Below are 26,550 nucleotides of genomic sequence, written 5' to 3' on the forward strand. Positions count from 1 at the left end.
CCAGAGGCCCGCAGCCCCCCGGCAGCCCCTGGCCGCGGCCTTGCCCTCACACAGAGAGGCCCGGCGGTGGGGGGGGGGGGGGGGCGCGGCCAAGCGCCAGCTCACGAACGGCGCCCGCGCCTTGAGCCCCTTGGCGGCGGGGCCGGCGCCGGAACCCCCTTGGCGGCGGGGCCGAGGCGGGGCAGCCCCGGGGCTCGGCCGGGGCCGGGGCCGGGGCCGGGGCCGGGGCCCCCCCGCTCCGCTCGGCTCCGCGCCGCCGCCTCAGGGCCGCAGCGCGCACGCGCAGGAGCCCCGCCCACGAGCGGCGTTGCGAGGGAGGGGGCGGGGCCCGAACGCGCGCGCGGCGGCGGCTCCCTCCCGCCGTTTGGGAGCGAGGCTGCAGGCGGCGCCGGAGAAAGGCGGCGGCGGCGGCGGTGGAGCGGAGCGGAGCGGGCGCCCACCCCCGCCTCATCCGTCGGCGGCCGCGGCAGGTACCGTGTGACGGGGAGGGAGGCGGCGGGGGTGGCCGGAGCGCTCGGCTCGGCGTGGACCGGCCGCGCCCGGCCCCCCCCCCCCCGCAGCGCCCCGGGAGGGTCGCGCCCTCGCCCCTCCGCTCCCTCGCAGCCCCGGCGTCCCTCAGCCCGCGCCCGCCCCTCAGGCGGGGCCCCCTCCGCCCGCGGGGCTCCCGCCCGGGCCGCAGCCTCCCCTTCGGCGGCGGCCCCGCTCTCCCCGCAGCACCCGGTGCCGGCTGCGACCCTCTCCCCGCCCTCCTCCTCCGTCCCCCCGCTTCCTCCCTCAGCGCGGCCGGGCCCCTCCGCGCCCCGGGAGCTGTCCGCGCTCCGGGACTCCCGGCCGGGCGGCGGATGCTCGGGGTGGGGAAGCCGCCTTCCCCGCAGCGGGGGCCGGTGCGGGGCCGCCTGGGTGCGCAGCCTGCCCGCGGCGGGGCCGGGGTGGCCGGGGGCGGGAGGCGGTGGTGGCCCCCGGCCGCGGCCAGGAGCCCGCTAACCTGCCGCTAACCTGCCGCTAACCTGCCGCTAGAAACCCGGATGTCTTCTGAAAAAGTCCAAATTATTGTCCTCGACACGGCAACGGCTTGAAATCCGGCTCCCTCCCTTTTTCATTTTTTTTATTTTTTTTTTTTCAGCCTATTATACAATGAAATTAAGTTTTTGCAGATTTACATTTTTCTCCTCCCATATCGTTGTGGCTTTATTTAGGTGCTTTTTACGTTGTGGCTTTATTTAGGTGCTTTTTACGCCCACTGCTCACGGGGAAAAGCTCACTGCTTTTAATCTGTTTGTTCCCCCCCCCCCGTGAATGAAAACGCAGTTTTTGCCGCTCCTCGGCCTTGGAGGGGAACTGATTTTTCGGGTGACAGATCTCATTGCTTCCCCCCTTCCTTGGGTCGTCGTGTTGTGCTTTGGCAGTAGAACTCTTAAGCTGCCCGCTGGTGCATCCTCAGCCAGTTACCGAGCAGTAGCTTTGAAATGTCTTTGGAAATCAAACCAGATCCGTTACTCGTCGGGAGACGGGATGATTTTGTTTTTGGAAATCAAACCAGATCCGTTACTCGTCGGGAGACGGGATGATTTTGTTTTTGGAAATCAAACCAGATCCGTTACTCGTCGGGAGACGGGATGATTTTGTTTTTGGAAATCAAACCAGATCCGTTACTCGTCGGGAGACGGGATGATTTTGTAGGAGTGAGAATGCGTGCAGGGAGATTTTCGAAGTGGGCATGCGAGTGGGAATCAGATTGCTTGGTAACTACAAATTACATTTCTTTTCCCCGAGTCAAAACGACTTCACGCCTTCTTATAGGCAGGATTTTGAAAGCTGCGTTTAAAGTGCGCTGCAGTCAGCTCTCTTCACTTGCAGCTCTTCGTAAGCGCTGTTCACGTTAATTATTAATTCAGACGTAAGCCTAAAATTTTTGTCTTGCATATAGAGGACCGAAAAAAAAAAAAAAAAGCTGTCAAAATAAAAAAAAAACCAAACAAACCTATATTGTTGTAGGAAACCTACTCAATTACTGCTGTTCCACGTAACTAAGTAATAGGGAGGTGCTAAGGTGTGTATGGGGGGGTGCCTATATTTTTAGCCTTGCTTGCTTTGTGTGACATTTAATTTTTGTGGTTTCCTCTACCAGTTAGGTAGTTCCAGTTCGGTTTCCTCTACCAGGCAGCTAGGCCTTAAAAACAGGAGAAATTTTCAAACCGCAGAGGGAGAGGGGAAGAACATTTACGGCCACAAAAAATCAGGGTTCAAATGCAGTTGTAATGCCCGCATCGCATCTTTTAAAGTTTGAATTGGCTGTGTCGTCTAACTCCCTCTTCTGTCTGTCAGTCTGTCTATTTGCCCTCCTTCTGCAAAATAGAAAGGATTTATAATTTTATAGGGGAATCTGTTTTACTTGCTCTGTGGAACACGAATCTCGTATTAGGGGCTTTTCAATGAAGAGTCAATTCCGAAACGAACGCACGCATTGAAACTGAAAACTCACGTAAATCCCTAGTGCAGGGAAAAAACCAGTGTTAGCTTGTTATTCTGTAAGTGTTGTAAAACCGTACGTTAAATGCACCAGCATCATTTTACGGCTTTGGGGAAGCCTGAATGCCCGCGCAGTTTAAAGCTGCCTGAGCGATGGTGCTCTGCACGCTCCTCCTTGGTCGCCGCAACCACGGGATGAACAGTGGCACTTAAGACGGGGAAAGCAGAGGCGGCTTCACTTTACGCAGCTTATTGGAATACGTAACCTATGGTGTGATATATTTAGCTTTTTTTTTTTTCCTGTTTTTCGCTACTTTTGCATCAGAGAGCTTGCTTCTCTCTTTTCAGTTGTAACAGGAAAATACGCCAGTAAAGGCATTAGTTATGCTTATTTTTGTGTACCGCAGTAACTGCAGTTCCTGTCGTTAGTCATTGTTGTTAGCCTTTGGTATAAGTTGATACAGAAATGTTTTCAAGTTTTTTCTGCTTTTCCAGGATAAACCTGGTAGCGAACAAAGGATGTTTTTACCATTTTCTTAATGTTGTCATTGTCTGACGTCAGCACCTTGCTAATTATGTTTCCTGACTTTGCTCAATCAGTGCTTTTCTCATGTATTTTGTTTGTAAACAGATGGAAACTAAACTATTGTGCATGATTAAATCAGCTTCCTTCTATACAGTCTAATTTGTAGCATAATAGTTGCACATCCTAGCCGTTAAAAACGAGAATTTGTGTTTGTTGAAATGTTTCATACTAATTTCAGTTGTTCTTTTTCAATAGATTTTGATTAAATTCGGTCACCTTGCACCCCAACGTAATTAGCTTATGCTTCTAAAAGTCAGAATTTCTGGTGTTTAATTCCAGTTTGCTTAAAATATTGTGCATCATTCTGGAGCTTTTATACGGTTTTTGTGTCTTGCAGTGAAACTGTGCATTTTGGATGATGGTAGTGCCTGGGAATGCCCCGGTCATACAGCAGGATCACGCTCTGGAGCCTGACTTAGGACGAGCCTCAACGGAGAACTCTGCCATGGGCCCTGACACGGAGCCGGCGTCCGAGGAGGTTGGCCCAGAGCTGGAGGAGGTGCGAAAGCTGCGGGAGCTGGTGAGGAGACTGGAGATCGAGAATCAGCACCCGAGAATGAAGAGCAGCCGGAGCATGCTTGGGACTAACGTGCAGAGTGAGATCCGTACTGGTGTGGATAACCATGACTCTGGTCTTAATGGGATGGAAATTAATAATAGCATCAATGCGATAACTGAGAAGCAAGAATTGCAAATAATGGCTGATCTGCACAACCAATTAAGCAAAATAAGAAAAGAGGAAGGAGAGAACAACTGCTTAAAAAAAGACAGAGATGCCCAAATGCAATATAGTTGCAACAGTGCCGCTGAGGAATTGTCTTCCAACATCTGTAAGGTGGAAATGAAGACGGATGATAACATTAGATGTTCTTCACGTATGGATACAAGTAATAGCACAGAGCTTCTGGGAAACTTGGTCATTGCACGTATTGATTCCTCAGTTAAAATAAATGAACAAAACCCCAGTGAAAAATGTGGAGGTCTAGAAAGTCTTTCGAATAACACAGATCTGGATGAAGTGAAAGTGTTAGAACTTGAAAACTGCAATGAAGAAGAAGATAGCTGGTACGTGTTTCAAAAGTTCAGTAATGTACGGAACTTGCGCTGCTGCGGTTGCGAGTTTCTGTGTTTAGGTGTGCATAATTTTTAATGGTATAAAGTGATTTCTATACGGTGCTTTGATTTTTAGCAGCAAGAAAGCAGTTTTCATTATCGGCTGTTCTTATTTTTAAGACTATTGTGCCAGAGCATTCTTGTTTTTAACTATAAGGCTTCTCTTTCCCCCTTTCTTCCTGATGCTGCTGTAGAAAGCACGGAGAACCTCCCTTTCCCTGTTAGTTTGAATAACGGAGTTTTTAAACTTTGTACATAACTGTCAAATACTATATTTAAATAAGAATTTTGTAAAACACAAACAGACCTCAGACCATCTGGAATTTGTGGCTTTTGCTAGTATCTAAGAGGACAAATAATTTCCATTTCCTGAATACTGTTTCTTTGCAGTTCAGCTGTTTCTTTTGTTGGGAAACATGAACTGAAACAGATCGGCGGTGTAATCCTTAACTGACCTTACTTTGTAGGACTCTGCACCAGCAGCCGGGTTTAGAACTTGTTTTATAAATCAGCAGATTAATTTCCCTTGCTCTTCCAAAGCTGGTTAAAGTTTGAGGCTAACTCCAGCTCCTGCAATAGCTGTGACTTGAGATTTTACCTAGAGTTCTTAATTTTAAGGCTTTGTAGGATAGCCTCAGGGATCTGCAAATTGTGTTTCAAAATCGTGTAGCTAGAGATTAATCTGGCAGCGAAGACAGCATTGCAGAATGGGTGCTGAGTGCAAAACGAATCTTAAACTCTTAAAAATTCATTAGCTGTTGTAAGTGAAGGTAAACTTGTTTGTTAATGGAATGGAGCTCAGTAACGTAATGATGTCAGCTCAAGTCTAAGTTCAATTTATATTAAAAACAGGAAAGCATTTTTGAGATGACAAATGAGGGAAGAGTGATTTTCAGCATTAGTTAGTTTTGGAAAGGAATGTATAAAGTTAGAAGTGTTCTTCAAAATTGAGTTTCTTCTTGTGTACTCTTTTCCTGGGCATTCAGAAAGTTCATTCGCACACCTCTCCTGGCTGCAGGTGGTACAAGTGACCGCTCGTTTCTTTTTAACTTCTACTGCCAGTTATGATTTCTTTTTTCACTTTGCAAGCTTTCTTTTAAAACCCAAATACTGGCTCTAACTTGATCACTGAAACTCTTTAGCATACCTAAACGGCATTTTGATTTCTTTAAAAAAAAAAAATATATATATATATTTAACCAGTTGAATTTGGAAGACAGGCTTCATTATCTCCATGTTAATGAGAACAGCTTGTTTTATATTCATGTTTATATAGCCAGTGACATGAGAGATTCTTCAAACTATATTGAGAAACCAGGCGGAATCCAAGATTCAGAGGGGCAGGGAATACTGTCCAATGCAATCAGGAGAGATTCTGCACCCAGAGGCTCAGTTTATTAACCTTTCCTTGAGGCGGTGGCTAATAAGGTTGTTCTTTACCAGGTACCCTTCTCACCAGACCTTGTAGGATCTTCCTGGTTTTGATACCTCTGTTTTCTTGTCAAATTTGGTTGATACAGGCTAACAGATTAAAAAGAAGCGTCCCAAGGAGCTTAAATAAAGGTGGTATTACGGAGCTCTTGTGCAAGTTCTCTTATCGTAAATTACCTTTGGTCGTGTTGAATTGCTTCAGTCTGGTTTGTTTTACTCTTGTCAAACAAACCTTGTAAAACTAGAAGCTGTTTTTATGATGCCTTCTTGTTTTAGAGCTCTGCAGCTAAACTGAAAGTGAGGAATGAATAATGTATGTCCAGTCAGTAATGCATGACTGTGCTTATTGCCAAATATCCTAAATTCCCTTCACAAGCATGTTTCGCATACTGTCTATGTAGATAGTCATGCATTCTTATCAGCAATAACAAGAAAACAGTGGTTGGAGGGGTTTTTTTTTGAACAAACAAACAACCCAACAAGGAAACCTTACTGCTATATGGATTTAGGATCAACTTTAATAAGGTGACTTTGCTGATCGAGGGGAATTTTGTACTGCCTGGATGGAAGTAGTACGTAAACGTGTCGAGCAGTGTATTAGTCAAAGCAAATAGCTTACCGTATTGCTATATTTGCAATCCTTTTTTTAATATTGTACAGTAGGAAAAAAACTGTAGCTAGTATTGGAACATATCGTGTGTACTTTGATACTTACGACTTTTGGCAATTTCTGAGAAATTCACAGTGGCTTTGTTTTTTTCTGTCACTGCTGAACTGATGAATTTTACCAGCCTAGTCCTTTTGGTTTGCTGATCTTTCCTTTAATATCATCTAGTAGAGGGGATGATGCTTTATACCTTAAAGAATACTAAGAACTCATTTTGTGTTCTTTTAAAGTATGAAAGTGTTTAAAATAGGGGATGGGGAGAGGGAAGCTTTCAAAAAGAGCGGCTTTAGTTGTTAGATCCTCATGTCATTCTAGTTTTAAGAACAGGTCCAAGCTTTAGGGTATTTGCTATTGTGGTATTGTGCTTATGCCCCATGACTTCTTAGTAGGTCTGAAACCTCTAGCTAAGTCCGCCGTGTGGATTTTTGCCACTTGAGCTGAAGTGGTAACAGCAAAAGCCATTGCCCCAGGAGGGCCAAGGCAGGAGCACGAAGGAGCGGGTCGGAGGACTTGATACTGTTCTCTGCAGGTGCAGACAGAGTCTCAGTTTCTGCACTATTTTGAAATCATTGGTTTTATTTGGCTCAAACTTGGAAACGTTTCTGTGCAGCTTCCCTTGGCCTTCAGCAAGATTTGTGTGGTCTAAGGTTTTGTTTTTAAAAACAACATTGCAATGACGGAACTGCTGTGAAACATGAGGTACTGCATCGCATGCGGTGGCTGTAACTCTGTACTGCTTTGGTGTCTGTCCCTTGACTTGCTTTCTTAGGTCACTTTCTCAAATAGCTATTCAAAATTGTAAATATCCTTCGGACCCAATCAAGTGAAAGCTGCCTTTCTGTGCTGCTGAGTTCAGCACGATGTTTAACTGAGACTTCAGCGCGGTTTGCCCGTTACTGGTTACCAGTTCGCTCCCTTACGCGACGCCGCAGCGCAGGCCAGCTCCTGAGCTGGTGGTAGAAGGGCTGTTGCCCATACAGAAAGGAGCAAACGAGATACGCGTGCAATAGCGTTACCTTGTTTGTCTTCCTTAGTGTTTGTCGTTCTTGGGTACTCCCTGTACGTAAGAATTAAGTTGTGGTTTTCTGTGTGTTTAGTTTATTGTTCTTCGTGCAGTGATTTGTGTTCAGCATTTTGCTGTGCCTTCCCATGCTACTTGTGTGGTGTTTTGCCAATTGTCAGTTATTTTTCCTGGTAAGACTTGGGAGAGGGAATTTTGACTTGGAATTATGATGAAATGATTCAAATTCCAACTCCCTCTGAACTACAAAGTGTTCTTGTTCGTGTGTCATTGGATGAAAGAGAGAGAGAAAGAAATGGCAGAAGGGAAAAGCCTTAAACTTTTTCAATACTCTTTCTCCTTTTCACTGGATTAGACTATTTTGCCCTCCATCTCCTTGGATGGAATGAGCACCAAGCTCTGTCCATGCCTCACCTTCAGCAACTTCAGGTTTTCTCCCTGGTGGAAGGAAAGAGGCCCTTGTACGTGTCTCCCCCTTATGGCTGCTGCTCTTGCTTAAGGTCTTGATCCCGGTGGCAAAACTGCCAGCGGTTTAACACAGGGCTTCAGATAAGCTTTTATTTAGGTTCTTCTGCTTTAAAAAAACCAACCAACCAAACAAAAAAACAGAAAAACCCAAAGAACACAGCATTAACTATCAAGCAAATCCATGTAACAGAACCTTTTCTTTACGTTTCTTTTAAATTGCTGAGTTCCTTTTAGAAGAATATGTAAAATATGATGGATGCGTACATGGATGTACAGGTCGACTCAGCCTAACGTGCTCCTGGTTTTTTGTGGGGTGAGGAGGAGAAGGAATCCATGTCACTCAGGTGAATCCCTGTGTTGCTGCTACATCCATACCGTGCAGTTTTCATTCCCAAAAGTCTGTCTTTCAGCTGCAAGCAGGTCGTGCTGCCTTCACCGTAGCGTTGTGTTGTCTCCCGCCTGAATCCAGGAGTTCCACACGGCAAGGAGGGTGCCCTTGAAGTAGTCTTCGTGGGAAGAAGGAGCATGGTTTGCTCAGATAAATTACTGTTTAGGAGTTACCTGGGAGTGGATGTTTTCAGCCTTAGCCCCATGTCCATTGGCCTTCTATATTAACGTCTTAAGGCATTTAATTCAACATACTGCAGGACGTCGTTGTTGTTAGCTTGTTGTACCACCAGAGATAGGAAAAAATTTTCTGGAGAAGTTCCACCAAATGAGGATGTGGTTCTGCACAAAATTCAGGTATTGTACCAATATAGCGTCGTGGAAAATACGGCATCTTGTGCCTCTGATCTGGGGGAGCGCTTTGACTCCCTACTCTCCACGTAATCCATTTGTACATCACAGGCCGTGTAGTAGTTTGCCTGGGATCTTTCCTTGCCAACAAGACTCTACCTGACTTAGAAACAGTAATTTTCAAGGTCCGAATTTCTCAGACTGGTCATGTTATGAAAACCTCCTAGACGTATCTTTAGCAAGGGATCAGCTAGCTCTGTTGCGTTAAGTAACGTACCCGTGACTTATCAAACCCATTTCCTGATTGTCTGGCTTGTCCCAACGGTGCGTTACCCGTTTGTGCTAGCTGCAGTTAGCCACGACGATAACGTCTGGCTCGCTGTGCACGATCTCTGGGTAGATGAGCTCCTTCAAAACCCTTCTGTGCAGCTTTACGACAGCATTACCATCAGCACTCTTCATTGCCAGTAGCTGCCAGTGCTGGAGTAGAGGAATCTGAAAGGAAAAAATCTACCTGCTTGTCTGACGCTTGTGTGCAAAATACAGCTGTTCAGGTTAAATGGCTTTTGATGGCGGAGGCTTAAAATGACTGTGTTCTTACTGAATTGCTTGAGGTATCGGCTCGCGGATCTTTCTGTAAAATGAGGTGTGGGCACGGTAACCTGCCTGCTCAGTTGCCCTGCCGGAGCGGAGGGGGAAAGCCTTTCTCCGTTGCTGCCGCAGGATGGCTACCGATGCCGCTCAGCGTCCTCCTGCAGCCTCCGTACGACCGGACTCTGGAGCCGTCCCGCAAGGTGCCTTTTGATCAGCCGACAGACGATTGGCTCTGTCAGGAGATTAAGCTAACGCCGTGTTTAGAGCTTCTGTGGCTTAGTGGCTAGATTTTTGGTATTCAGTTCAGCAGGATTAGTCCCTAGATAAACATGAAAAAGTGGTGCCTCTTCTGGGTTTTGCGGTATAATTTTTTTTTTTTTCTCTTTCCAATTTCTGTTTCTTGGGAATACAGGCTCAAACCTCCACTTGGGCTATACTGTAATGTTTTTGTGTGGAGTTTGCCACAGGATTTGTCTCGTTTTTTCCTTTTATGTTTCTATCATTTCAAGACCTGGAGAGTATTGTTGGAGTGTTGCTTTCCACAACACTGTATTGTTTGTATTGGTACTTCTGTTCAACAATAGTGTTTAGATTTGAGATTAGAACAGCGTAAGCACAGTAAGAAATCTGAAAATCAACTCTCTGAAGTCCGTGATAGACAGGAAGGGAAAATGAATGCGTTATGTGTTTGAAATACGCACTTTATGGAAGAATTCAGCTGCTGCCTTAGCACCTTATGGAGGTATATCTTACAAACCTAAATTGTTCTAAACATATTCAGCTACCTCAGGTCTGTTTCTCCTTGCATCGATGCATGTAACCCAAAGGTTCGAAAATCAGTGTAATGTCTGCTATTTCTGGTACCGCTGTACCTACTGGTGCGACGCGCCCTGGAAGATGTACGATAAACCAAGCATGTGTCTTAAAAACTGAGGTTCATTTTACTTTCAGGTTAATTTACTGATGTACTAGTTATAGAGCTGCAGCCTGAATTCTCTTCTTACGATCTATAGATTTCATAGTGCAAATATTCTGCGTGATAACGATCTTATATTCTCAGGCAATACTGGCTTGCGCTCTTCTCATTGATCTGATGTGTTACTAAATTGTGAAGATGCTTTTTTTTTCAGTGCAGCGTGCAAGTTGAAAAAGTTGTCATAGTATTTTCTAGGTTCTTGGGGTTTTTTTATTTGAAGCAGTATTTTCAAAATCAGACGACAGTGGCCATTAACTCCTATAAATCCTCCTGTGACATTGACCCCAAAAGAAAAATAGTATCTCTAGAGGATGCTCTGCTTTTAGTACATTGGAATAGTCAGAATAAAGTGCAAAGAATCCCACAAATTTATTTTTGAGTGCCTACAGTCTTAATGGAAGAAAAATCGCATGTTGTGCTTGCTGCACAACTAAAACTACTTGGCTCTTACAGAGGTGCGTTTCATAAAATACTTTGTATGGGAAAGTGAAACACACCTGCTAGTAAGCAGAAACTAAAGATGCTTTAAGGGTTTCCTCACAGAAGCTGAAGAAAATCTCTCTCATATTTAATAAGTTATGCAGCAAACCCCTGATACATTGAATTGAGAATACATGCCCAAATGTTTACTTTGTGAATTTTGTATTAGGCCTTGTAACTATCTAAATGACTTCTTAATTGTCATTTGCAATTTGACAAAAGAAAACATTCGAAGCATAACCTTTTGCCGTTTAAACAGAACAGGCTGAGTTGTAGGAACAAAATCCAAGGTAAAGCTTATTCAATAATCAGGTATTTGTTAAACCCGAAAGACTTAGGCTGACTCTTACACTGGCAGTCGTATGCATACTTAATGACATGCCTGAGTACATTTTTCCAGTGCTTATTGGATTAAGTTAACCTGACAAATCAAACAGCCTTAGAGGATAAAACTACCAGAAATAAAATTCTGCATATTTTTAAACAGAGCAGAGTGAGTTTAGCTTATCACAAAAACCTCTTTCGGAAGAAAGCCTGGTTTAGTTCGGCTGGAAGTGTGGTACTGTATTAACCTGGCCTCCGCTGCCGCGGCAGTTGTGCCATCGTGGCTAACGGAGGTGGCAACTGGAGGGAGCCGCTGCTAAAAGGTGACTTTGGTTCTGAATATGGTGTCCAGAAAAATATTCACTTCTGTTTGTGGGGCTGGTGGTGTTAGTTTATCAGCCGATGGTGTGCAGTGCTCCAGAAGAATAAGCGATGCCAGCGTGTTTTGAGAAGTTAGCTTGCTAAGTGTGTTGAACCCTTCCCCAAAGCTACTTAAAAAGGAAAATAGGAAACGTCATGCTATGAAATCAGACCAGAATCCCTCTTTTTTTATAAGTTGCCTTTCAGTGCTCTGAAAAATTGAGTTGTGCTTACTTAATTGAGTGAAATGATAAGTGAGACCATCTCTCGCCAATAGACTTGTCAGCTGAAAAATGAGAGTCCTCTGGCAGCCCGCGGGGGACTCGGACGCCCTGGGAGCAGGTAGCTCTGCTCCGTGTGGAAGCGGTGCTAGCAATCAAGTGTTACCGTTTTCAGCTGGTGCGGTCCTGCGTAGAAACACGGTTAGGAGCACGGAAGGAGCTGGGTAGAACAACTACTCCTGAAGTAGAGCAGGATTTTCTCCCTTAACCTAAAATATGTGAAGAACAGCGTGACCTGCCCTAAGGAGGCTGTTGGCCTCTTTTTTGTTTGATGGTTTTATTGCTGCTTTTTTGGTCTGAACTGTAAAATAAATCCAGAGAGAGAGAGCACTTTGCTTTCTCTGTTTTACTGGATCTGGGTGGCTGTAATGCTCATTTACCCATGCAGAACTGCAGCAAGATGTGCTTGTGGGGTCTTTCATAAAAGATAACGTTGCACATTCAGGAATATTAGCGCTCATGTTTCTCAGCATTTATTTTGTCAATAGCAAATTAGCTTTTGGATTTTCTTATTTGCATGTGGTTTTGTGTAAAGCTCAGTATGAAAAAGCTTCTGTATGAGACATGACTAAAGAGACTGAATCTCTGCTCCCTGAAAAAGATGGGTCTGGCCAGGGGCAGGAATATTATGAGGATCTGTAAAGTCATGAGCGGCATGTCAAGAGGCAATGGAGAATAATTGCCTTCCACCTGTATCCCATCCCCCAAGAACCAGACAACATCAAGAGTAAATAGCAGGTGACGTTTTCAGAGCAAGTGGAAGGAGGTGGCTCTTCAGACTCATTGCAGTAGGGTGCTGTGGGTGCTGAAAGCAGATATCAATCCAAAAATGGGATTGGATGGCTTTACTGAAAAATATTGTTTTGAGAGCTCTTGCACACAGAGATGCTCAATCCGGTAGCCCCAAATTGCAAAATTATGGGAGTCCGGGACAGCTTTCTGCATCGGTACAGCTTTTGCGTTGATTGTTTCTGTACTTATCCTTACCCGGAGACAGGGTAACAGGTCAGATGGACATTTTGATGCCAGTACAGTATTTTAAATATCCCAGTTGTTTGTATGTTTTATCTTGGCCAAACATTGCTTTTGTGGATAGGACAACTGAGAGTCCCACAGTATGTTTCTATATTTTTTTTTTTAAACACGAGGGGTTTTCAGAAACTAATGGGATAATTACTAAAATATCTGATTATTAGTTTTGCTGTGGAAAGGAGTATTTTATGAATTGGATATGAGGTGTCTGTGTGAGAATGAGTAACTGGAGCAGAAAGACTTGATGTGTCTTGCTGCAGGAGTGTCAAAAGTTACTGCTCGGAGAGAGAGCAGGCGGCAAGTGAAGCGCACGCAGACATTCCTTGAAATCTTAAAACCATCCGCATGATCATTTTATGCTCAAATACTGGATTTTGCACTGAGGAGGGTGACGTATTAGGTATGCATCAGTGCGAGGACGGCTGTTGGAGCAGCGGAGATCATCCAGTGCGGCTGTAGGCAGCGTGCTGGTGGCCAGGAGGGTTCTTTGTCACCTCCGAGCAGTTCGCCAGTGCAGCGGGACCGGATTGGCGCCCGAGAGGAAGGTGGTGGTGGAAAAAACAGCACTTGTGTGATTGTGTGCAGGGAAGAACTCTTGCTCTCACAGGAGATTACGAACCGTGAAGCCCGTTCATGTGAATTTTCTTGAGGCAGAGAGGTAGCAGTTGGGCTGGCTGACGGCCGTGCCCGCGGCTCATCGGAGCCTGTTGAGAACGATGGACCCGGGAGCTAGGCTTCGTGTCCGCAAGTGGCAACTCAACTGCTCGGTCGGGTTCCTGTACGTTCATCCCCCAAAACTTAGCCTCAAAGCGTGTCCCTTCTGGAAAGGTGCTCAATATCTACACAATTTCGAAGACTTGGAAGTTTTCTTCTTCTTCTGTATGCTTAATTCTAAGAAATTAAGTTGTGGACAAATTCAGTAGTTCAAAACGTAAGTTGAATAATCTTATGGCCTTGTTAACAAGATCAAAAAGTGTCTGCTTTCAGAAATCTCCTCTCTGCTTTTTTACTGAGTTCAGAGGTAGTCACCTCAGACTCTTCCAGAAATTGCACAGATGCAGGTCCTTAAGTTCGTCATCCCAGAGCTTACTTTCCTACCTGTGAACCCTTTTTATAGTCCTTTGCATGACTTCAGCAGAATACTATATGAAATATCTTCTTGTAGCCATGCATTCACAGCACAGTAAATATATTAGCACATGCATATTAAGATTACGTATCTGGAACTCTAATGTTAAAGTAAGGTACGTATTATTATATGCAGGAAATTTATTGTCTCTGTTAACGACTGCACTTCGTGTTTCTATTCCCGCCTCTCTCGTGCTATTGATGCCCTCTGCCCAAGGCTGTTCTTCTCTAAGTGACATGCAAGAATTAAAAACTGGTTAACTTCTATATGTACACAATACTGATTTTTTTTCCTCTCACAAAAGTTTTAAGTGTGTTGCTATTTATACGTTAAAATACAGGGTGCGTTTTTTTTCTGTTGGGATTTTTTGACTTTAAAACTGCAAATGTGAGATATGCAAGTAAAATTCTTGAGTTGCTTTTCAGTCTGGCTCCTATACTCTGTGACCTTTCTCGAGAGAAATTTTCTACTTACAAAATATGGTTAAGGTGCTACGTTACACAAGATCAGTTGTAAATAATCCAAGACTATAAGACGATTAAATCTGTATGTAAGGCTAATCCTGTATGTATATGCAAAACAATGGTAGGTGTATTAGAACTGTCAAAAGCTTAGGCTTTAGGAGAACTTATCTAACATTTCAATAAAAAAAAGGAAAGGTAGCATACAGTCATACTTCCTAACTGTCTGAAAATTTCTAAAGCTTCCAATTAAATGGTTTATCCCCGAAATCTGTGAGCAGACTTCTTCCTATTCACTCAGTGTCTTGGAGAGCTGCTGTGAGAAGCCAGGAGACAACTGTTGCCTGCAGTGCGATACAGGTGGGATATCCAGAGCCGTGGGGTTTCTAACAAAAAATACAACAGCTGGACTTCCCACAGCAGATCACCCGGAATCTCCAGTTAGAACCGCCGCCTCACCCTTGCTGCCTCTGTCAGGAGATGTTTTTGGGGGGAAGGAGTGGGGGGAGAGGCAGGGGTGATGGTGAGTATACCAACAACTTAACTTCTAGTGGTATTCCCACAGCCCGGGCTTGAGCCTTGCCTTGCAGAGGCTGTGTACTTTCTCTGTGAAGCCATCTTTAAGGGAATTTTACTATTGTGATAGTAAATTTTGTTTCTGACTCATTGTATACAATTTAAACTTTATTTTTTTCCCCTGTTTTTGATTTGGATAACTTTTCTATTGCTAACTGTTAGGTATACTTTTAGTAAATGTTACTTCAGTGGCTGTATGCTTTGAGTTAACGAGCACTTTTTACTCTCTCCTTTCAATCTTTGCAAAGGCTCTATGTGTCCCCGAGAAAATCCACTACGGATCAGAAAACGGACTCGCCTTTAAAATGGTGCCGACAGGTGTTGGATAATCCCAGTCCCGAGACAGAAGCAGCCTGCCGAACTCTTATAAACAGACTTGATCAAGGTACGGAAACTATAAGCATTGCTTCAAGTGTCTTTTATTCCCACTTGTGTACTTTACGTTATGGAGGAGCAGTAAGGCAAGGGAGAGACGAAGTCTGTGGTTGCTGTAGTGGAGAATATCTGCAGAGCGATATGGTGCCTCTCTGTACAGCCATGGTTGTCACCGTGTAAAAACCTCCCTGCTTTTGGTTTACATTGGTAATGACTCAGCTGATAAAGGTAAGAGACCATTCTGTAAACATTAAAAAGCCTGCTGATTACAAGTAATAGACGAAACACGCTGAACTGTGATGTTTTGCCTCTGTGTATTTTTTAAGATGCAAATACAGGTATTTCAAATTAATTGCCAAATTGACCACCTTGCTTGCTGTTTTTTTTAATATGTTCAGAGCCTAAACACTAAAATATATTCTAGTGTTTTAAAGATCTTGATTTTTTTTTTTTAAATATTTAAACATCTTTAATGTAATAATATGTAGAGGAAAAAATGTGCTTCTGGGGAGTGGGGGAGAGAATCATATGAAGCTATTATTGCAGCTTTTTTCTATATAGAAAGTTCTAGCACTGTTGAGTGTTTCTAATGGTGATTATTCTTACCATATCTTACCATTAGCGTTATTACCTGGGTAAAATAGTTCTCTGATGCTCAAAGGTCACAATAATGAAACATTAAAATCTGTAACTTGAAGAAATAGTGTCAGTTGGAAACGTAGTTTTTCTTCCAGTTTTATCATCCCCTAAAAGCTCTTCATGGTGGCTTTCAGCTCTGCTACTGAGGGAAAATCCCTTCCTCAGTCTGCCTGAAACGAAAACGCTGCGAAGCGTTCTGGTCAGTAGTGGCATACACCGCCATGGTCAGTATTCTGGGGTCATAGGCTTGTGGTTTCCCTCTTTCACAGCACGGAAGGATCAATCCCACGTTAGCCTTGCACTGATGCAAGAGCTGTTAGAACAGATGCACAGTTTTCTTCAGGACAAAACCGAGAGGGTTATTCTAGTTCTGCTACCTGTAGTACGTCACCTGGAATCCATCTGCTGTATATCCCACCTTTGTCTTTTCAAATGCACTCTGGGTTTGCATGTAAAATGTGCGAGTCCTGGGCCAGGCTGATGATAGCCGAGACACTGAGGGGTTTGAAGTGAATAAGTAACCCTTTCCTAGGTTGCATAGCGTTCTATATCACATAGCTTTCCTATATGCAGCTGTGATTGAGCCGGCGGCTGGAGGGGTGACTGGTTTCATTATTTTAACAGCTCAGCATCGAAAAGCACTGCAGAGCGGGACGTGTTGCAGCCTCACCTGTCTGGTTGGACTTAGGAGCATCTAAACACAAAGGCTGTGGTTAGCAGGGTTTGGAAGAAGTGAAGTTTCTGAGAAAGTTACTGAAGTTCAGTGGCGGTGTTAACTGCTTAAAATACAACCCCCAGTTTGTAACAAAAGTTGTCGTCTGCCTGGGTCTTGAATTGGCCGGCTTTGTCATCTATGTGAATGCAATAATTTTGATTTCAGTTTGACCACTAACTTGACCTCAGTGATTTGAAGTCTGAGAGGCCACTGGTTTGGGCTGGGTTTGCTTTTTTTTTTTTTTTTTACATTTACATGCGAACAGTGTTTTGGCACTGCTTGTAATCAGGCTTATTTTGAGTTTAGCCTTGAAATTCCTGATTTGAGACAACTGAATGTAGTTTGAGAACAAACTCCATTTACTTTCATAAACTATCTGTGCTTAAAAATTTGCATGCAGATTCATTTGATTAACTCTTTCCTTTCTGTCTGACTTTATTTGTACTCCGCTGCTCCTTTTTAACTCAAATAGCCTGACTTTATATTTGTGGGGGAAATAAAAAGAAAACTATTTATATAGCGAATTCGTCATTTTCTTAGCTGCTGTTCTCTCAATGGTAAGGGTTTGGTGGGCAATTCAGCAGCCCCTCGAATACGTGCAGGTCATAGACTGAGTCATTTCCTTAGCGTTGTAGCTGCTTATTTCCAACTTCAGTAAGCACGGATGCACTAAGTTTTGCTACCTGCCTTATTTTGATGGTTTCACTAGCTCGTATGCGAGTCTGCGTGCTGAATAAATATTTCAGAATGGCGGTTTTTCATATTAATTTGCTCTCCTTTTAATCTAAAGGCATAGCTTTTGTGGTTTAATGCTGTTTTGATTCTATCGTTAAAAATTCAAAGTAACACATGTGTAAACATGAAGTTAATGGAGTTCTTATAAATGAAGATGGGGTGTGGAAGTGACAGATATTTATGAAAACGGTCATCTCTGAAGACCAGCACTGAAACTTTCAGAGATGTATTGCTTCTTTAAAGCTAAGTTTGTCAGTAGTTATTCTTGGAATTCTTCAGAAGTGACAAAGCGAGTTAAAGGGGAGAGCGAGCAAGGGAACAGGCGCTGCTTTGCTTCCTACATCTTGTAACTGACACCGTGGAGATGTCTTGTTTGAAGTACATCTGCTACCATATTTAATCTTGTTTGATCTGATGCCTTTCTTTATCTTATGCTCTTTGTTTTTAAAAATAATTTTATAACCTTTATGGCTTTTTTGTATTTTTCCTTCTAGCCAGTAGATGGAAAAACCTGTATTGCAGTCCATTGGCATCACCAAGCGCGCATAATTTGAATACAGAGACAGGCTCCTGTAGCAATGCACTAAACTCTCCCGGGCATCTCAAATCGACTAACAAAGCACTACTAACCTGTGGCAGCTCAGGTATGGCGTGTCAATAGAGCAGTGCGAACCTGCAGTGTTTAAAATGCAAGGAGTATTACTAATTGATACAGGGAAAAGTTGTCAAGAGATGCAAGCCCACCCATGGGGTTTTCTCCTTTTAGTTCGCTCGCTTACTGACCCAGGTTTCATCTGTTACGTGGGAGAAAACCTCCTTGCATTCTAAATGTCTTGTAGTTATTTCACGGTTTTGTTTTTATAACCTTCTTTATCTATATTTATAAATTGTACTAATTTTAAGTGACTTAAAGTAGAAAACAGCTATTGAGACAAAAAAAAAAATACTGCTCTAGAATAATGTTACCATATGTAGGTGTTAACTTTATAAAGTTACTTGGATTCAGTTTTCTGGCTTGAGTTTGTGAAGCTTCTCTTGAAAATATTCATTAATGCAGGCAACGGAAAGAAGCCTCGTGCTTGAAGACAAAAGGCGTAGTCTCCAGGATATGCCTTTAAATTGGCTGAGCAAGCGGCTAAACACAAAATAAGAAAAGCTTTCCATCAGACTGAGTTGTGTTTGGAGTAAGATTTCCTACCTTAGAGGCAACTTACACAAAATTCTTGTTAGAAGCCTGCATTTGTAGGTACGATAATGAAGCTTCTCCTGAACGGCTTGGCCTCAAGTCTGCCTTTGCATTTAAGCTGCTGCCTGAGGAGTCCGTGTAGGCTCTTTCAGGAGCTTCGTTCATCCTTGATGCAGTTCGTGCTCAGCTTCCCTGTACAAATGCTTTGCCTCTTGGCTTTATTATCAAAGGAGTCTTCCTTGATTTGTTTGGGTTTTGTGGAAATTGCTATATCCTAATTTGCATGTTTAAAAACATAAAGCATGTTTAACAGTTTCTGGCTTGAAACTTGATGTTAAATGAACCTTTTTTTTTTTTAAGAAAAAAAAAAAAGGGTTGCATATGGATGTTTTCACAGCTGCAGGTATGCTTTGGAGATCTGCTGGGTTTCTGCTGTAAATAGAAATTAACGCTTCCTCTATTTTGCAAACCAAAGGATGCATGCGGGACTGATTATTTTTGCAAGCTGAATTCTGCAGGGAAAAATCTCTAAATCAATTTCTTGTTTTTAATATGAGGTTGGTTGGCAATCTAGATGTCTAACCACCTTTTCACACAGAAACAGTTACCGATGTGTAAAACCAAAGTGTCTGTGCAACTTCTAGACTTCTTCACTCGCTCTGCAAATCTGCTGAAGGTGTCGAGGGTACCAAATAAACAGCCAAGTATAGAACAGGCTTTGTCCGTGTAGGATTATACGTGCGAGTTCACTTCAGCTGGTCGGTGGCTCTTCCCTCCTGACTTACGCGAGTGCTAACATGAGTTTAAAGTTCACTGTCAACTTGATTGACTCGAATCTCATTTTATTTCTAAGAAAAACAGAGCTTCCCTACTGTTCAAATGAAAAATGTTTAACTTCCCCTAAAAACTAAACAAAAAAACCCTTTTACAAAATCCAGATGTGGTATATTTTGAAGTTTCTGTAATGAAAACCATAATCAGTTCATCTTGCAATGTTGAGCCACAACAGTTTTTACTGATGAAAGAATGTGAATGTTTTTCTTCCCCTCCTTGACTGTTTTTAAATAGACCTGCAATTTGAAATGCAACAACCAAGCTAAACACACGCAACTGAATTGGGAGCTTTGCTTTTTAAAAAGCTGTATTCAAGATACAGCTGTATGAAAAAGACAGCTTTTAGTATGAAAGAAGGTGTTAGCTGCAGCAGGAAACCTATGCGTATTCATTATACTACATCCTACAGGTGCAATCCCTGCTCTCGTGTTGGCTTTATTTCAGCCGCTTGCAGTGTCTTTTCCTGACACCTGAAGGGAAAAGGGGGACTCTGTTGTGCAGCCGTGCAGTCTTAGTACTGGAGCGTCCTGACTTGGGGCGTGCGTTCGTGTAACGCACAGGCACGCCCCTGGCACTACCGTCACCTTCTAGCACCGTATTATGCCAGCATCTCGAAACTGGGGAAAGCTTTACGCCTTTTCAAATGAGGAATTTGAGGCTTACTGGTACAAAGCAGTTTGCTCAACGTCCACGTAAGAAATCTGTTTTACGCTTGGACTTCAAACGTGTGTTTTCCGTGTCATCAGTTACCGCTCTTCACAACTGGCTGAAGAAATAACGCTGGGAAGCTGCTGCTTTTTCCTGCCTGACTGGAATTACCCATTGTTTGAAAGGTTGCTCAGCACTGGTTTTTAGACGTTTTGCCAAGAACAGACAAAATGTTTTATTTCTAGCATCGTTGTTGAGAATTATTCAGTAGGTGCACTGCCTGCAGGACTTCTTAGAACACAGCAGGCAAAACTGCGTGAGCTAAGGGAAAAGCCAATGGAGAATAGCATCATATAGGTGCTTTGGGAGGCTGACTTACGTTCTTGATTTGTCAGCTGGTGTGCTACAGCCTACTTGTTGCTTTTGATTTAAGTGATGATCCTGAATCCCTGCTTGAGCAGGATTTGTATTTCTTAAGCCTGCTCTAGCTGAAAGTGATGTTAAGTGCTCTTAGGCTCTTGCATATCTACTAGCTTGATCTGATCTGTCAGATCGTGGTGGGTTGGGGTTTTTTGGTTGGTTGGGGTTTTTTTTGGTTTTTTTGTGGGTCTAAATGTATATAGTACTAATTGCAACCTTGTCTTGGAATTAATTGAAGGTAATGATGTACTCTCTCCTAAAATAGCTCTGTCAGTTATATGGTCTTATGTGTCTGTGTTCGAGGGTTAGTTATGCTAGGAGCGTATTATGGTATTTTGTAACCTGTGGCATAGATAAGCACATTTGCCAGGTAGAGGTTTTACATTCACTAATCCTTCTGTGTTTCCAAAAATTTTTCTAGTAATGTGGTTGGTTTGCTTGGTTTGGTTTGTTGGGTTTTTTTTAAATACAAAGCAGGATGGTAGTTATAAAATGGGAAAAGATGGAGGTATGCTCACCGTTGCACGCTCTCTCTCAAAGATACCACCCCGAGCCAAAATTAACGCTGATGGAGTGGTAGCAAGACTCTCCTGTCATTGCCTGCGTCCGGCTGCAGACGGAGATAAGCTGCCTGCTAGGTGATGCGTAGCCTTCCCGCAGGAACAGTCATCCCGGGTGCCAGGAGGAGCGGTATCTGAGGAAAACCGGCGGCAGTCGGGATACCAGGTTTCTGTGCGTAGGGCTACTTACAGGCCTCCCGCCTCTGAAGGACAAGTGCCAGTATAACCCCAAAGTTGCACGGCTTGTTCTCATCTCCCTATTGCAGCAGCAAGCAGTAGTACTCATGCCATGGAAAATACTGACTTGCTTGACTGAAGAAAAAGTACTCACAGGTAAAAGTTTGCACTTAATGATGACTACGATGATATTTTTTTTTTTACTTATTCTTCAAAAGGAAAATTATTTATTCCTGTTCCTAATGCCTGACTTACGGAAAAACTTCCCTGGTGGAAAGATCCTTCCAGTTTGTTTTTTATGACCTACTGTATGAATAAGCTACATCCTTCCCTGTACGAGAGAGTTTGGTTTATTGTGAGAGGAAAAAAACGGATAAACCTTAGGAACGGGGAGGAGGCAATCTAGTGTAAACTCTACTTTGCGTACGCAGATTGCATGACTGAGTTTTGAGGTACTGTACTCTGAAAGCCATGTGGATCCTCTTACTCCTATGACTGCTCACCAACACCCTAGCAAGCACTCTGTGTAACTTTGCTGCTGAGTATCTAGATCAATAGTTGCCCCTTTCTCAAAATAGGCAGAAATAATACTGATCTTTTAAAGGATGTTTCTAAGCTCAAAATTACCCTTTACCACCTTCTGGATAGAAGTCCACAATGTTTTTCCCCGCACAAAGACAGTCTGCTTCCTGAAAATTGCAGGTTAAAATACGGAGCGTTGTGTTCTCAAGTAATTTCTAACTTCGTAATTGTTTCTAGCAACCGTACCTCAACTTCACAGCTGCACTGATTTTATTACTGGAATAAATACTCTGCTGCTCGTTCTTGTTTTGTACGTGGATGTCTGAATGCTTTTTATGTTCCTCCTGAAGGTTACCTGAGCATGCATTCTGCACTGAGCTCCCAGTCGTCTGTGGACAGTGAGCTGAGCACATCCGATGACTCCATCTCGATGGGATACAAACTGCAGGACTTGACTGACGTCCAGGTTATGGCACGCCTTCAGGAAGAAAGTACGTGACGGCGATCTCCGTTGTGTTACAGTCTTAGAATTGTAGAGAAATACAGATGGATTCCCACTGTTCTTCTCTTCCCCCTTTCCCCAACAAAAAAATAATTTAATAGATCATTTGAAACGTTGGTGATTTGCAGGGGCTTCCTTTAAAAATCTGCAGACCCACACTGCCACTTAAACTTCGCAGTTGTCTAACACCCTCAAGATGACACCTCTTTGAAGCAGAGGCTAGTCTTGAAAGTATTATCCAAAACCCCACTTTGTTAAATATGTAAGCACCCTTCAATACTCAAAAATACTCCATCCCAGGCTGCCTCTGAAGTCCGGGTGAAGTTTTATGAGTAACTGTTCGATAATAGTGGCAGTTTAAAGAGCCGCAGCTCACAGTTGCCTGTCTGGTTGCTGTCCCCTCGCTTGAGCAAACACAGGCCCCTGTGTGACTGCACTGGGCATTGGTTTGGGGAGCTGATCCAGCTGAAAAAAATAACCCAGCAAAATTTTTTGCTTGTAAATTTTTGGTTTTCTGAGCAGGCTGCCTAACTGCAGCCTGAAATCATATTAGAAGCTGTCTAGAGGACCGAGTTTTACAAGTTCTTTATTTCACAGAAGATGCAAGTAGCATTTCACTGCTGCGTTGAGTAAAACCAAGAGTTCAAGAGTACTAAAACGGGGAGAGCTGAAATTACAATTTACGTTTTGCTCTGGTAAAGTGCTCAGAGACAGCTCTGCAAATTTAACTTGTGCATAAGGCGTGTCTGTGTCCCAGTCTGGGGGGGCTTCAGGGCCCTGATCCAGTTCCCGTTAAGCCACTGGTAAACTTTCTGTCGACATCAGTGTGATTTGGATGAGGTCCTAATTTAAGATCAAGGTGGGACAAAGTGGCTGCATCTGTTTTTCTGTGCAAATTCATCACTAATTTGATTTCCAGGAAATAGAGAATGAAGTTCTCTGTATTTCTTTTGGAGAACATTTACTTACTTTTAGTACCGTGCCTTTATAAGTTTAACAAATACTATGATCTAGGAACTGGAATATGAGACCCAAAAGAGCAAAAGGCATAAGATCTTGTTATCTCTTTATTACACCTGAGCGCAGCTGAGGAAAAGTTGTATTAAAGCGAATCAAGCAAATACCAGCTTTTTCCTTTCTACACTTGAATATTTTCTTATGCTTTGTGATCGCTTCAAAAAGAAAAGTCCAGGAAATCCTGTCACGTTACAGAGTTTGCAGTGAAATATGAAAAGCGCTTCATCCTCAGAACGATGGAAGCTTTTCATACTTGCATGGTGACGGGAGAAGAGTGGGGAACGCTTGCTTTTTTTAATCCCTGCAATGAAGGGACTGCACTGAGAAGTGGATTTTTCAGAACCAGTTTGCTAAATGAGTTCTTGGTAAGAAGTTGCTTGTATTTTGTTAGGCAGGACTTAAATAAAGGCGTAAGTTGGGGGAGGACCTGTAAATGAACCAGACGGATGCGCTGTAGATGTCAGTAAAAAGCAGGCGTTTTTTCACTGGGAGGCAGAAGTTCAAATCTTTGTTTCAACCTGTTGAAACGCTGGTGGGTGCGTAATTAATTGAACTGAGAAATTCACACTGTAACTTAGACTCCTATACCCAGTTACCCTAACAGAGCTTGCACGGCAATATATAGTCCACAGCCACAGCTGCTTGTGTATGTGGCCCAAGGAGTAATTCAGGTCAGATGGAATATTAACTCTTTGCTCTAATTAAACAGTACTGATACAGGTGACACTGTTCCAGTTTAGAGATTCCATATGCTGTGAGTGTCTTCAGTAAAGAGAGCTATTAACTTGGCCCTCCTTCCAAGGTGAAATGAGTCACTGATAAAAGCACTGCTGCTGAAGCTGTGTTACAACTGGGTAAGGAATTTCTGTTGTAACGTATGGTGACTTTGAGCCATGTTGCCCTCTATCTCCAGGTCTCCGTCAGGATTGCGCCTCCAGCTCCGCTTCTGTATCGCGTCGCAGTTCCAGTGCCTCCCTTCACTCTCTGCGAAGAGGTACCTACAGTGACCAGGAGTTCGACACGTACAGCCTGGAGGATGAGGACGATTACGATTGTTCCCTGTCGTACCGCAGCGCTCACAGATATTCGCCATCTCCGCTCAGTTCACCCCGATGTCAGTCCCCTTCTTCCAGTGCAGACTATGGCAGGTCATCCGCTTCCCGCATCCGTCCCCCGCGGAGGTCTGTGCAAAGCCCCATGCAAGACCGGCTCAAGTATGCCAACAGCGAAGGTAAGCCTGTTGTGAGCTTTTGGTATGAGTCAAGGAAAATAATTCCGACGTCTACATTTCAAAAGTGCTGGTATTCAATGGAAACGAAGAATTAGTTACACACTTGTCCGCTTTTAAGTGCATGTTTTTCAAGAGGTAGTTTAAACCATTACACATCTCCACTGCAACCAGAAGCAGCAAATAGAGAATTTGCTCTTAATTTCAGAGGAGATGCGCCACAGCATGCCCAACCTGGCCAGGACCAGCCTCCGAGCTTTGGAGTCTGTACGGAGCAGTCGGAGCTTGGAGTCGGATCTGCAGGTGCCGAGCAGTCGAATTCCAAGAACTCAGCAACGGTCGGCAGGTCAGTGCAACGTCGTCTGTACACGCCGCTGCCGTTGATTGCCTTTTGTCTGGTTAACCCACCTAAGCCCGAGGCCCTTAAAAGGCCCGGTATCCTGAGGTGTTCTTAAAATACTGTTGCCAGCTGGGTTATTCTTCCTTTCGTTCCTCCGTTTCCAGGTCTGGCTCCCAGTAAGCTCAGGTATTCCTCCAGCGCTGGGCAGTCTCCCCTAACAGTGCGCCAGCCGATGAAAGCAGGGTCGTGCACAAACTCTCTGTTAACGCCCAGGCAGCCAGTAAAAGCCTGCAGTTACACAAGTCCTGTTACTGGAGTGCGAAAACCACAGGCATCGTCGCTTAGCACAGGCTCTTCCAGTAGCAGTTGCGCTACCAGGAGCAGTAACGTGGTCACTGTGGCAAAGAATTCACCCATTAAAGCACGCGCGTCTGTTGGAGCAATCTCGGTGCCCAAGAGCAAGCCGCCGCCGCTGTCCAAGAGGTAAGTGGGGGACTTCAAGCCTCACAGACTTGAATGCCTGCCTTTAGTTCACAGATTAGAAATGCTTTTTTTATAAAGTGGTGTTCATCTCTGATTTTGAAGTGTGACATGGGTATAGGGTTGGGTTGGAGCTACTGATTGGTGTTAGGTGTAGGGTTGTGGTTGGGAGCCCTTAAAGAAAGGGGAGTACTTAGCTGGCGGAGTCGTGGACGTTAAGTGCTTTGCCCCCAGTCAAGAAGCAAAGGGTTGCAATTCCTTTAAATACCACTAAAATTAAACTCTGAATGTATGTGTGAACTGGCAGGCTGGGACTCATCAGCTTCTGGGCGAGATACCGCTTTCCACCGTGTCATCTGTGACCAAACCATTCAGTATTTCGGTGTTCCATCTGTTTAAAAAAATAAGTGCTTTTTTAAAATAAAGCTAATTATCCAGCAAAATGAAGAGGCGTAGGCTCGAACTTATCTGTATAAGAAATGAACACTACGGCACATACTTATTTGGTGCATACATCTGGTTTTGGGAAGGGGGAAAACTCTTCCAAAGGACTAATGAGCTCCCTTTACTGTTAATGTAATAATCCACCTAGATGGCCTACTTTGGTGCCTCTGTAACTTTGCTACTGGTAAAATAAGTTTTTGGTGGTTTTTTTTCTCCTTAGCCTTTAGTTAGGACTCCAGGGGGGCATTGTCCGAGGCCTTATGAGGCTTAGAAGGGTTTGAAAAGTAGGACAGATTAGCAAGGCTTGTCTTAGGCATGGTTCTGTATCATTATAGTAACTTCATACAACAGGGTGAAAGCAGAGCATATATTATAATGGTTTCCAAAAACGTACAATTTTTGTGCTTGTTGTACAAGTCTGAACTGCTTTAGGGGCCACATCTCGATCCAGAAAGATGCAATGGGTTTTTGGACTTGAGGGGGTTTTTTTGACACTTTTTTAGCTTTTATGACTAGCTTCCTCGATATTTAGACAGTGGATACCTGAAGATTGTAGATAGTTTAAACAGCTGTTTAGTTAGAACATATTCAATCTCTTTAAAGAATAAGGCCTCTGAGATGCTTCTAACTACAGGCAGGGACTGCTTTGTGCCATTTTAGCGAGGTGTGTTCTTATCCCCTTGTCCTAAGGCATCTGCTGTGCTTTTGCGTGCGGCAAACCCACTACCAAATTGCCAAAAGCTATTTTTTACAGCACAACTGTAGTGTAAACTCTTACGCTTGAGGGGAGTTAAGCTGATTCAGTATCAGACTAAGAAGCACTTGTTGATTTTTTTAATGTCCCATTGTAGCCTTCAATAAATTGAACTGCATTTACTTTAAAAAAAATACTCAAAAGGGAATTCTGAAACTCTTAATTCATAGTAGTATTCTACATACCACCTGATTATTTTTCCTGTGTTTAGTCATATTTGCAGGGAAAATTATTTCTGTTGGACTCGGGCACGGGAAAAACCCACAGC

The 26,550-nt window shown here is 43.6% G+C and overlaps 1 protein-coding gene across 3 annotated transcripts in view; it reads left to right on the forward strand.

Moving 5' to 3' along the window:
* Positions 1-402: 402 nt before the first annotated feature.
* LOC309595860 (SLAIN motif-containing protein-like) overlaps positions 403-26,550 on the forward strand; it is a 30,064-nt gene continuing 3,916 nt past the window's right edge. The window contains exons 1-8 of one of the 3 annotated variants that reach the window (XM_082323326.1): positions 403-470; positions 3,393-4,120; positions 14,955-15,091; positions 17,665-17,814; positions 21,868-22,008; positions 23,950-24,267; positions 24,473-24,610; positions 24,769-25,087. In XM_082323326.1, the coding sequence (XP_082179452.1) occupies positions 3,411-4,120; positions 14,955-15,091; positions 17,665-17,814; positions 21,868-22,008; positions 23,950-24,267; positions 24,473-24,610; positions 24,769-25,087 (1,913 nt within the window). In that variant the 5' untranslated portion in view covers positions 403-470; positions 3,393-3,410. Of the gene's footprint in view, positions 471-1,658; positions 1,743-3,392; positions 4,121-14,954; positions 15,092-17,664; positions 17,815-21,867; positions 22,009-23,949; positions 24,268-24,472; positions 24,611-24,768; positions 25,088-26,550 lie in introns of those variants that run through there. The other 2 variants (XM_082323327.1, XM_082323328.1) reach the window with 2 other exon arrangements.

The sequence above is a fragment of the Platalea leucorodia genome (assembly GCF_965183815.1).
Source record: "Platalea leucorodia genome assembly, chromosome: 10".
Taxonomy (NCBI): domain Eukaryota; kingdom Metazoa; phylum Chordata; class Aves; order Pelecaniformes; family Threskiornithidae; genus Platalea; species Platalea leucorodia.